The sequence below is a fragment of the Cygnus olor genome, chromosome 12 (assembly GCF_009769625.2).
Source record: "Cygnus olor isolate bCygOlo1 chromosome 12, bCygOlo1.pri.v2, whole genome shotgun sequence".
NCBI classification, from domain to species: Eukaryota; Metazoa; Chordata; class Aves; order Anseriformes; family Anatidae; genus Cygnus; species Cygnus olor.
In genome coordinates, this window is record NC_049180.1 from 9,730,720 (window position 1) to 9,743,056 (window position 12,337).

The 12,337-nt window shown below is 38.3% G+C and overlaps 1 protein-coding gene across 1 annotated transcript; it reads left to right on the top strand.

Annotated features, from left to right (window-relative positions):
• The first annotated feature begins 1,625 nt into the window (after positions 1 to 1,625).
• Positions 1,626 to 11,990, top strand: CA7 (carbonic anhydrase 7). Its single transcript, XM_040571408.1, has 7 exons — positions 1,626 to 1,777; positions 3,673 to 3,870; positions 6,306 to 6,424; positions 7,328 to 7,423; positions 7,675 to 7,737; positions 9,275 to 9,430; positions 9,715 to 11,990. The coding sequence occupies exons 1-7, from the start codon at positions 1,738 to 1,740 to the stop codon at positions 9,835 to 9,837; spliced, it is 795 nt and encodes a 264-aa protein (XP_040427342.1). The 5' UTR covers positions 1,626 to 1,737; the 3' UTR covers positions 9,838 to 11,990.
• Positions 11,991 to 12,337: the final 347 nt, after the last annotated feature.

Below are 12,337 nucleotides of genomic sequence, written 5' to 3' on the forward strand. Positions count from 1 at the left end.
CTTCATTGGCACTGTGCCCTGAGAGCAAGGTCTGAGCCACAGTTTTTAAGCTTCTTTTGAAAACAGTCACTGGGCATTTTCTGTCTTGAATGCAGTTTTCCCCAAACTTCTTCTATTCCCCAAACTTCTTTATTCATCTTCCCTTTCCTTTCATTGGAAAGTTGATTTTTTGTTTGTTTCTTCATTTTTTCCCATCATCTAGGACAGCTTTCTGGACTATTTGCATCTGACTGACCCTGCCCACGTCTGGTCACCGTGTTTGCCTACAGACACACCACAGAGCCACACCAGAATAAGAAGGGGAAGCACCACACCTCCTCACAGCCGACCTGTCCTACAGAGCAGCAGTGTTTTAACCCAGTGCCACTGCAGCAGGACCTGCGTGTATGGATTTAGGCACACGGACACACAGGCAGGATCAGGGCCTGGTGTGAGTGTCAGGTCTGCTCAGCAACCTCAGCAGATCACACTAGACAGAAGTAAATTGAGAAGTGGATCTGAGTAAGCCATTGTAAAACTGCTCTGTGGACACCTTTACAGCAGGTTACATCATTTGTTGAGTGATTTAGCTTGCATCAATAAATCTTAAAGGTTTTAAAACTGACTCTCGTGGAAAGGTCCTGAAAAAGGAAATGAATTCTTACAAGGCTGTACAACAATAGAAAAGTTACTTAAAATGCTTTCATTGATTTTTTTCTTCCATTTTCTTGATTGCATAATAGAAGGCTCTTTATCTCTGTATGCTACTGCCTTTAAGAAAATCAATATGTTTTACAAAATGTAGCATTTACAGATGGTGTTCCCTTAGATCTAATAAAATTACTACCAAGGAGACATGTTTCTTGCCACAAAGATGTCCTAAGAGCTTTTAAAATGCAGATTTGATATCTCATTTTAGCTTCTCCATGGGTTTAGCTGGATGCAGGCAACAACTGGTGTATAGGACATCACTGAGGCTTCACAGATAGGCTCCTATATCTAGAGTCTGCCATGTTCTGTTCCCTAATGTAAGTCTGCTTTTATTTTCGCCTTTTAAAAAGTTTCTTTAGAGTTAACAAGAAAAAAAAATCATATTGATTATTGATCATATTAATTGGTGTGATCCTACCTTGTTTAAAGGTAGCACAAATCACTTTTTCTGAGATGAGAATGCTCTCCATCTCATCTAAGCACTGCATCTGAAGTTTCAGTTACAAATCAGCTGGTAATATCAGTCTTTCTTGCAGCTAGAGAGAGTGAGAAAAGAGAGGCAGTAACCAGGTGTTTCTCCCTGCAGAACACACAAGAGAGACGGGCAGTTCCCATTACAGTCTGCACATTACTGTGCCCTGGTGCTCAGAGCAGGTTGTGGCTATCGCTTCCCTGTGCAGAATGAGAAAGCACTACTACTTTTCCCTAAATTTGATTTTCATGTGCAAAAATTTAGCTAGTTGTCACCTGGACGATCTTGTTTCCTCTTTAGGTCCTGAGACTCCAGTTACTTAAATTTTAAGCTTTCCTTTTCCTATGCTGTGTTAGCAAATAGAGTGAGCAGGGCAGGGCAGAGCCCAGCAGCTGCAGCAGCAAACTTCAGAACAGCAGGAACTCGGATGCTTTCCCCGTCCTGCAGGAACTGCTTTGGTTGCTCTGTATCTTTAAGGGGCTGACCCTATCCCACGGTGAGCCATTATAAAGGCAGGTAAGCAGCAATACTCCGATCAAAGAGCTGAGAGCAAAGCAGGGTACAGCTGCCCTATAATGACTAGCCACCACAGTTGGGGATATGGGCAGGATGACGGTAGGTTATAGCGTTTCCATGCTGCATCTCTCTGTCTTCCCCCATTCATTTTCTTTCTAAAACTGTTGCCTGAGCCCTGCAGAGCTGCCTGCGTTTCTATGCCTGTAAGATTCAAGTAGATACAGCAGCTAAATAATTACTTTATTGATAAAGAGCACACAGAAAGTGGTGCCAAAAGATGCATCAACTTATACCTGCTGCCTTTTGTTGTTGTAATCATTGTTCCTAAATTGAGAGAAGCAGTGTTGAGTGTTTGTTCGCTCAGGCTGCATATATTACAGATGGGTCCCTTTCCAAAAAGCTGCTATAAAAATGAATCATTTGTCTTTCCAAAAGCAATTCTTTTAAGTAAAGCAAATTTATTAGAGCAGTAAGAGTTCTTCTGATCCTGTGCAGCTGCTGAAATGTGATATCTAGACTTCCAAATAAACGAATAAAAGGAGGTATGTGTCATATATTTCTGGAACATCAATAAATTGTACAGATCAGTATCAGAGACCTCTTACTGAACAAATCGTGCTTTCTGATTTGACAGTCTTTAATTTAGCCATCTTCCTTCACTTCCCACCTCCAAGACTGTGTCAGTGAGAGGATGTGTGAAACTACTGAAAGATCCCTACACAACAATGTTTTATACCACCTGTACCCTTTGCAGAGAATGATGGATGAATGACTGATGTTGTCCAATAAGACAGCCTTTTGCATAACCTTCAGGAGCCTGTCTCTTCCTTTCTTTTGACAGCAGTTATTTCACAGGTGCTGTCAATACAAAGGCAGCTTCACTTGAATGCTAAGTGAAGCTGGTTACTGCTCCTAGATGGTATTGTTTGCACATCTAGGTAATATTAATAAAACTATGTACGTTAACACAAAGCTTGTAAGAAACAAATGATACTGTCTAATCTTGTGTAACAGCATTTAAACCCCAAATCTGCTTTACAGCCAGACCGAGAAAATATACTATTTTGTAAGATTAAATCTCCAGAAAATGCCAAAGATAAGAGGATAATGTGCTTTAAAAATAATAGTAATAACATGTGAAACTGTGTGAGAATGCTACCATTAAAAATGTGCTATTTGGCAATCTCAAAGTGAAATTGTTACTGTTTAGATTTCTGACCATGAGCAGTAGAAGAATTGAATTGCTTCTTGCACTACCAAAGTAGAAAAAGAAATGGTAAGAATAAGAAATTCTGATACATAAAAGGCTTTGTTATCTCAAATGGCATGAGTGTTCCAGATCTGGCAGTAGAGAGCAATGTTATTAAATAGATCTTTAACCCTACTCTATTGGCTTCAGGAAGTCTACAAATGTTAATTATCACACTGTACTTTTCTTTCAGGACAGAAAGATACCATAATGGGCATGAGTGAGGAATGAAGCTGCTTCAAAGGTTTACTGCAGTCCTAAAATGGTTTTAAAAATAACTGCATAGTCAGTAGCTAAGAGATTGAGTCATCTGCATCTCATTTGAATCAGCGTAGCTTTTACATTATATTTCCTAGGAAGAATTAAATGCTGTTTCTTTGAGGGAGTGTGTGTGTGCATGCAAGTGTGCTTACACCTGCACATACCTTGGAAGGACTTCAAATACCTTTAAGATGTAACTACCGACTCCCGAGAAAACTAGGGGCACAAGTAAATGGAGATACAGCAGTCTGTTGATGCACTGTGGCTTCCCCAATATGTTTTGTACATGATACTTCAGTCCCCCATCTAGTTGCACTGTGCTAATAAAAACACAAAGCTTGGAATATAAAATGAACTTGTCAGATGCCAAACTTTCAAGTCACTCCTGCTAAGTGAGTCTTACATCAAGCCTCATGAAATCCTGTAACAATTTTGTGCATTGCAGAAAGAAAATAATGGTGCTTTCCTTTCTTTGATTTTGAAGGGCCTTCCGAGTGGCACAGATCTTATCCTATTGCCCGAGGGAACCGTCAGTCACCTATTGATATAGTTTCTGCAAAAGCAGTCTATGACCCTAATCTGATGCCGCTTACTGTCTCCTATGAATCCTGCACGTCTCTCAACATCTCCAACAATGGCCACTCAGTTATGGTTGAGTTTGAAGATACTGATGACAAGACAGGTGAGGCTACAACATGGCCAACTACCTTGGAATAACATTTTGTTTCTTAGGGAAACAATTAAGTATATCCTGAATAGCATATTTTATACAATGTGTAACTTCAGAACAAGGTATGCAACCAAAGCCCTTTGAATTTTGTGTATGAATGAACGTGAGCCTTACGTTTCTTGTCTTCACTTGAGTCTCTCAAGCAATGTTTCATATCACACAGCTGAATAGTTTCTGCATCAGGAAAAGCACTTGTATCAGGAAACTCAGAAGCCTGCTTGTAGTGGTTCCTTTTGAATGGAGATTGCTAGCTCTCCAGAAAACTGACATGCAGAGTAGGCACAAACACTTCTCAATGCCCTGCTTCTCTGATCATCCGAATCAGAAGTACTAGCTTTGGCTGACTCACCCCCCAGTTTTGCATTCACAGGGGCAGGGGAGGGAAGAGGATTATCAGAGATCAGGTCTTACAGAATAGTCATCATAATTGCAGCACACTAGACCTATTTTTATATTGACCAGTCACTCTTATCTTGCATTTTATTCAGTCCTCATGGCAGTACAGCTTCTTCAGAAATGATCAAGTCTTGAGCTCATTCTGAATTGGTAGCGGTTTGTGGATGTTGCACTATCTGCAATTACATGGCAGAAAAATTAAAAAAAACTTAAATGCTCTATATGATTACTTCTATTAATTCTACTTCTATGGTAGACCTTGATTTTACATCGGGGGGGAGAGGTGAGGAAGGACGGATGGTGGTAAATACAGCATCAAAATGGAGATGAAGTAGCTGATAAATGGAGAGGAGTGCATTTAAAAATACTCTGAAGGATTTTAAGCCTGACAGTTTATTTCATCTTCCATTTGGTTGTATTCATTGATCCCAGTTAAAGAGGATATCCTAGGTACTAAAAACCAGTTACTTTCTCTGAAGTGGTTTGTTTGTCCTGGTAACCCTTTGAAAAAGGGCCTAGGGGTTAAAATTATTGTCACTTGATTCTTAATTTCCTCATCTTGAATGAAACTAAAGAACTGCCCAAATTATTGGTCAGGTTTTCAGGTATAACTTCTAAATTTTAAAGTTCATTTTCTGAAACTTACTGCATAGAAATCCATTAAGCATGTAATCCTGAAAATAACTTATATCTGGAAATATTATCTTAGCTCGCTAACTAGTTTCATGCAATTCTAAGCTCAACTCTATCAATGCAACAGTGAACTTTATCCAGCTCTAGAAGTTTAGGACCATTATGCATCACTCTGCAGACAGAGAAACTCAGACCTCATGCAGGAATGAAGGCACCTGCACTTTCTATGCTTTTCACGTGTGATGTTTCAATAACACTTACAAGGAAGAATATTGCTAGGAGCATAAACACGGTTTCGAGGGTTTGAGCTGTGTTGAAATAGATCTAGTGACTCACAGCTTTGCATAAATGGTACAACAGAATTCTGACTAATCCACCATAGCTAGATTTCTTAAAATATTGGGACAGGTGATGCATTCTCTTAAGTTCAGCAGAGCATACTAGAAAATACTTAATATTAACTAATACTAAGAACACTTTGGCAAGGCAAGTGTCCTGCATAAAGGTCAGCTAGAGCTATGTACATGTGAGGGCATGCACAATGCTACAACTTTAAATTTTTGAATAAAATATTACAGATTACACTGAGAACAAGTGCCTTACGGATTCTAGATGCACTTCAATTGCACTTATTGTAAGACTTTGATCGGGCTTTTATGTCTGCTGAGCACAACTTAATTGGTTTAGTGCCATATAAACGTACAACAGAACTACAGATACTGTTGTTAGAGTATCTTCTATAGTTGGTCTTAAACATTCATCTGTTCTTAAGTGTTATTTCTAAATGATGTATGAAGTTTCTCTGTATCACTTTCCCATCTTTATGAGGTGACTTGAGATTCTGAATGGTGTTGTGTAAAGTACAAGCTATTACCTCTTTTATGGGATCAGGTATTTAAAGGAAGCAGAACGTAGAGATCCTCCATTGGAAAGAATTCTTATAGAGGAAATACTTAGCTGAATTGTCTACCTGATGTTCAAGGTATTTACCTTTTGCACAGAATCTCAAGTAGTGTTGTCACAAATATTTTACGTATTCAACTTAGGTTTTGTGTTAAACAGGAAAGGCATAACCATAACAAACCTATTAAACTTTCATATGTTAAATATTTTCTTTCAAAACATAAGTTAGAGAATTCTGCATAAGTAGCTACTTGATATTTTTCAAATTTACTTTTACATGAGTTTGGGTGTTTTCCATTAACAAATCTAACCCTTATAACTATCTGGATGCGGTGTCTTTTTTATACTGGAAACTGAGATGCACAGGATTAGAAAATAACAGGCAACAGTTGTTAGGTTTTACTATCAGGGAGCTAAAAAGCAAGAATACTTTACTTTTATTTCTTTCTACCTAGTGATCAGCGGTGGTCCCTTTGAAAATCCCTTTCGGCTAAAGCAGTTCCACTTCCACTGGGGGGCAAAGCACAGCCAGGGATCAGAGCATACAATTGATGGCAAACCTTTTCCCTGTGAGGTAAATGTTTTTATGGATGAGATTAATTCATGCAAATGACTTTGTAGTGGTGTCTGGATGTTCCTTAGGATTCTGATGGTCCCATGTGACTAAGTCGGATGGGCTTTAATGAGAATTTTATTTCTTACGTGAGTTTATCTGATCTATTGTTCATCTGTTGATTGCCCTGTATTTGGAGAGCACTCCTCCCCCAGGTGCAGCCCTTTCTCCAAGATTGTCTGCCCAGGGTCAACAGCACACAGTTGGCTCCACAGCTCAGCTGTTTTGCTCACGTAGCACTACTTGCACCTCTAAAAGCCCTCTGTGTGGTTTAGCATGCTGCATGCAATCGATCCCATCCTTTCACTCGTGCAGATGGGAAGGATGTACCGGCCAACATGATGTTGAGAAGCAGTGTATAGCTCTACTAACCTGCATGGAGAACCTAGACTACAGCTGAGGATCACAACCTGTGAAATGACTGTGCTGCTGGCACCTATGAAGTTTAAAAATGGATTCATTTGGAGGCTCCTGAGAATTTTCTGCAAAGCAAGGACAAGGCTCAGGCCTTTCCCACAACAATCTCTTGCAAATCCTGCAGCAGGGTAACATCCTGGAGTCCCCCAGTGAGCAGTGGGGCACAGCGTTTTCATGGGATAAAGGCCCATATCAGGGAAGTTAAGCCACAGAATCATCTGTTAATGCCTGAGTTGCTTCAAATTAAGGATAATAAAGATTTGATTTAGTGGCTGTCCATGCTTATGTCCAGATCCAGAAGATTGGACTTGCTCATGTTCCCAAAGATGCCTTTGGAGTCTATACTCCATTATGAACAAGCGTTACTGTCCATTAAGTATGGCTCAACCTATGTTGACAGCTTCTATAACTGATTTGTTTAATTCTTGTTTGTTGTTGCCTTTAAAGCTCCACTTAGTTCACTGGAATGCCAGAAAATATGCAACATTTGGTGAAGCAGCAGCAGCTCCAGATGGCTTGGCAGTAGTTGGTGTTTTCTTGGAGGTAAGAATCACAAAAATAGCATGTTTACATGATGAAAAGCATTATGCTGTCAAATGTTTGAGAACCAAGCTATGTATTTAAGAGGTGCTCAGGGAAAACAGATGACTTACTGGAAGCAGTAACTCATAGCAAATTGCTGTTCAACCTTCCTTAGTAGGAATGTTGAGATTGAGATAAGAAAGCTATGCTACCTATTCAAAGCATAATTATAGTCATTCTTATTTAACCTGTCTATTCCATTACTATTTTAGATTGGAAAAGAACACGCCAATATGAACAGACTCACTGATGCTTTGTACATGGTAAAATTTAAAGTAAGTTGAAGATATTTAAATTTTCTTATTTCTGGGACATCCCCCAGGGAAAAAAAGTTATATACATCTTTGAGACAAAGAAAAAATGCAAAATCAACCACCACAAATCCTCTCATCAGAGTATCACTGCAGTTTTATTCTTCCTGTCCAATCCCTCTGTTCTCTTACCCTCCAAACTTCGGTATATTTGCCTATTGTTAGCAGGTGTCTCCCTAGGCTATGCTGACCTCACTGGTCATTCAGAGGTTTTGCTTTTCCTGAGGTACTTAAAATCAAAAGCTCTGTGACCCTTCAGGCTCATCAAAATAAATCATGAAGCCTAGCCTGAACAAGTTGAAGCTGATTGTCCAAATTATTTCTGCTGCAAAGCTCTGAGGGGACAACTTTCATGGGGTCCTAAGCTAGTCTATTGTCAGTGTTACGTGAAGGTGGTCTTTTTATCAGATGTGTCCAAGATCTTTGAAGTTTGCTGAAGGAAGACTAATTAGACCATCACAAATATTTTTTTTAGATTTATATGGGCTTAATGCACTCTAAGATGCATAAGTTCTAACATACAAAGAAAAAAAAACACTAATACTTGAGTTGGCATTTTTCTTGTTCCTTTGTATATGCTTGTGAAAGATAGGAAACAAAGGCAGTTACACAGCAATATGTAGGTTGTAGATACATTAAGTGATATTTAGATATTCAATAAGTGATTCCCTCAACTTACAGGAAAGTGTTATCCCTCAGTTGCAGTGGGTCTGTGGGTTTGTCACCAGGGATGAGCTGCTCAGTCTGTTCCTTATGAGCAGCTTTACAGACTGTTGGACAGTGCTTTGTGAGTGACTCCATACCTCTCAGATACTTCTGAATACAACTGCATGCTGAAAAAATCTTTCCCTGGACTGTGGCAGTCAAGGTAATTGCTACCTTAGGCACAGCACCTCTTTCTACTGGTCTTTCAGTTGATCCAGCTTGCTCTACTTTTAGACTTGGACGCTTGTTTTTTAAAGCTGATACTTGTCGCAGCAGGTAACGATTGTTTTAGAAGGAGTTTTCCCCAGGTTGATATTTTTTACTGAAACAGATGGATAGCATAGAAAATAGCCAGTAACAAGACAAGGAAATTCTTCATGATATTTTCTGTAGCTCACTGAACATTAACATAGGAAGTATATTTTTGGACCTTTTATCAGAAGATCTGAACTTTGGTAGAGGCCATGTGGCAAGAATATACTTCCTGCACTATTTTTAGACGTTTGTCACAAAGAGCTGAACTTTGGTAAAGGCCACGGGGCAAAAATGCCAAGTCCAATCAGCCAACACCAGAGGTCACACTTGATATGCAACGGTATGTAATATTTTTCCTGATTCTTTCTTCATGCTACTTCTAGATAACAGTAGTTATGAGGCAGCCAAACCATTACAGACTCTTCTTTTCCTGTTCTCCATTCTTCAGCGTTGCTCTACTGTTTTGTTTGCTTCAAAAAGACTTCTTTAATTTGCACTTAAAAGTAAAAAAAAAAAAAATCAAATATCAATTGTCTTTCAGGGGACAAAAGCTCAATTTAGAAGCTTCAACCCCAAATGTCTCCTGCCTTTGAGTCTAGATTATTGGACGTACCTTGGATCTTTGACAACACCACCCCTTAATGAAAGTGTAACGTGGATAGTGCTGAAAGAACCCATCAGTATTTCTGAGAAACAGGTAAACTTCTAATACTCTCCCAAATCTTTTAAGATTCAACACTGGATACACAGGCAATGGCTGTTTTGCTTTGCAGTAGGGCCAATTTAAAATAGCATTAGCCTGTGAATAATAATCCTGTTCAATAATCAGGGTTCCTATTTTTTCTTTTAATACTACCTAGGATCTTTGCTTGAACCTATTCTATCAATAGAACTCAATGAATGCTTTCCTTTGGTCCTTTTTCAAGAACATTAATATCAATTGCCTTTTTAAGCTGTAAATTATCTCACATGAATTTACAGCTGGAGAAATTCCGCATGCTCCTCTTCACCAGTGAGGAAGACCAGAGGATTCAAATGGTGAATAATTTTCGCCCCCCTCAGCCACTTAAGGGGAGAGTAGTTCGAGCTTCCTTCAATGCCTGAAGAAAACTGACAATGGCCCTGAAATATCCAAGAGCTTCCACATGAGAGACAATCTGGTTTTTGACCACTCATGAAGTGTGCAAGATAGCCATTTCCCTGAACATGCTGTACTTGGAGGGGGACAACAATTTTCTGATTTTATAATTTATTTGAATCTCACTCTTTTTAACTTAGTCTTTCATCTTTTTAACTAGAACTCTTTTTGGTATAAGGGATAGTGAAGTAATTGGGAATGCTGTCCAGGACTTGAAACTAAAAATCAATATAAGAAATTGTGTTGATCTATTAGTGCTGATGCACACATCTTCTGATTGTTTGATTTGATACAAGATGAAACAACAGTCAAGAAATCTGTATAAACTGGACTTAAATTTTTCATAGACCTTTCTTGTTAGTATTTGAGCTCCCTTTGAAAGATTGTCACTATATTTTAGCTGCCTGACACAAAGTGCACAAGTAGTACAGAAGTTGGTCTTCATTCACCTCAAGTAGGCGCTGATGGGAACACTACTATTTGAAAATATATACATTTTCAAGTTACTGTTCTAAGATGCTATCTTATTTAAAACACAATACGTCATGCGAATGCTCTGTTTAAAAACAGGCTACATTATTGCACAGTATTGTTAGACATTTATTCTTTTAGCCCATACAGAACACATAATTATAGTGGCCTCATTAGTTCTGTTGAAAACATCTGTAGAAATTCAGGTATGTATCTTCTGGCTATCTCAATTGTTCAAATTCTACCTCAGGTGATTTGCTTTGCAATATGACCTCCTACGGTGTCTGCCCTACAGAATGTAGATGGTTTATTTTACTCAAGAACTAATGTGGGTAGACCTTGACTGCACTGAATGTACATTGCTGCACAAATCATCCCCTAGTTATGGCCCTCTTCAGGGATATTCCCTGCAAATGTGAGGTTTCATCAGTCACGAATACTTTTACCTCCTCAAAATAGTGACTTTAGACAAGTCGTGCTTTAATATTGCTGCTACTGCAGCATAGTGACAAAATTCTTCAGACCTCTGTGTCTAGTGGTAAATACGGTGAGGTTATCTATAACTATCCTCACTCTATTTTCAGTTATTTAATTATGGTCTTCAAATGTTTTATTTAATCTATATACTTCAGACAGGAGTTGTTGATTATCAGTTTTCATCTTAAATGAAGAAATTGCTCAAAGCTGTATACCTTAAAGTAAAGTAAGGGGGGGGGGGGAAAGGTGAGGAGAACACCACCTACCATGGGCTATTTTCTCCTTTTCTGAAAAGGGAGAAAGATACTGTGTGTGAAGCACAGTACAAGGAATGGAAGGCCAGAATTCTAGATGTAACTCTTCTACAGCTTTTCTGGTACGCCAACCTAAAATGTTCTGTTCCTTCGTTTCTTCATATGTAAAATGAGAGTTACGCTGTATGACTGACCTACCTCACAGGGATGTTGTGAGGGCTAACTCAGCACTGTTTTGAATTTGAGACTCTTACACAGACTATACTAGAGGAAATAATAAAATAAAAAATAAAAAAGAAACAAAATGCAATGTTTTTAACTATATAAATGTAGCTTTGCTAGTAATGCAAACTGGTATTGCAAAAAAAAAAAATCTATTTATGTATCTTAATTCATTTGTTAAATTAAATAAATGACACTTAAATATACATCTCTTCCTCTATTTTGAACAGGTCTGTTTTCCTACATATTGCAGTGTTGTTTTTTCTCAGACCTTGTTTAACAGAGAAACATTGATACCTTCAACTGATGCATCTATTTCAGACTGAGGAATGATCTGATTGTTCACCTTCAAGTTTTATAGGAATCCTGACCATGCAATAGTAGAATAATGTGAACACACATAAGTCATCCCTCAAGTTTCAGGGTGGTTTTTTTGCAAGTTCTAAGAAGTCTATCCATTTTAAAAAACTATTTTTGGTCTGTGCCATAATTCTTCCCTTCCTCTGGAACTAATGGTTTCTATTGCTGTTTATTCTATTCGCTAAGAATTGTTGATGTTTACTGCATCTTTAATGACTTTTTGCCTACTGTCAGAGTTGCATTTTTATTACTATGAATCTTATTTCCCTCTTACAGTTATAAATAATATGAAACACCTTTTAAAATATAAAAGGTCTTCCAGTAGAACCTTACAAATTTGATAGCCCCATTGTTTTATGAGGGCTAAACTAAAAGCCTCCTAATTGAAATTTAACCAGTATCACTTATCACATACAGCTTAAACTATCAAAGTACTGCTGCATTTGTACATGCTTTGACAGAGTAGGTTGCAGATAAATATTTTCAGCTTTTTTTTTTTTTAATTTTAAGCATATAAGACTTCTCAAAAAGTGTTAACGGGGCTTATATACCAAAACTTTATTCTTCATCTCCCAATTACAACCACTTGAGTCCGATAAAAGAAGCTTACTTATCTACAGAATGTGTCCGTGCTGTGACCTTGAACACAGTATACTTAAGCTTCTTTAAGGGTGGTTTACTT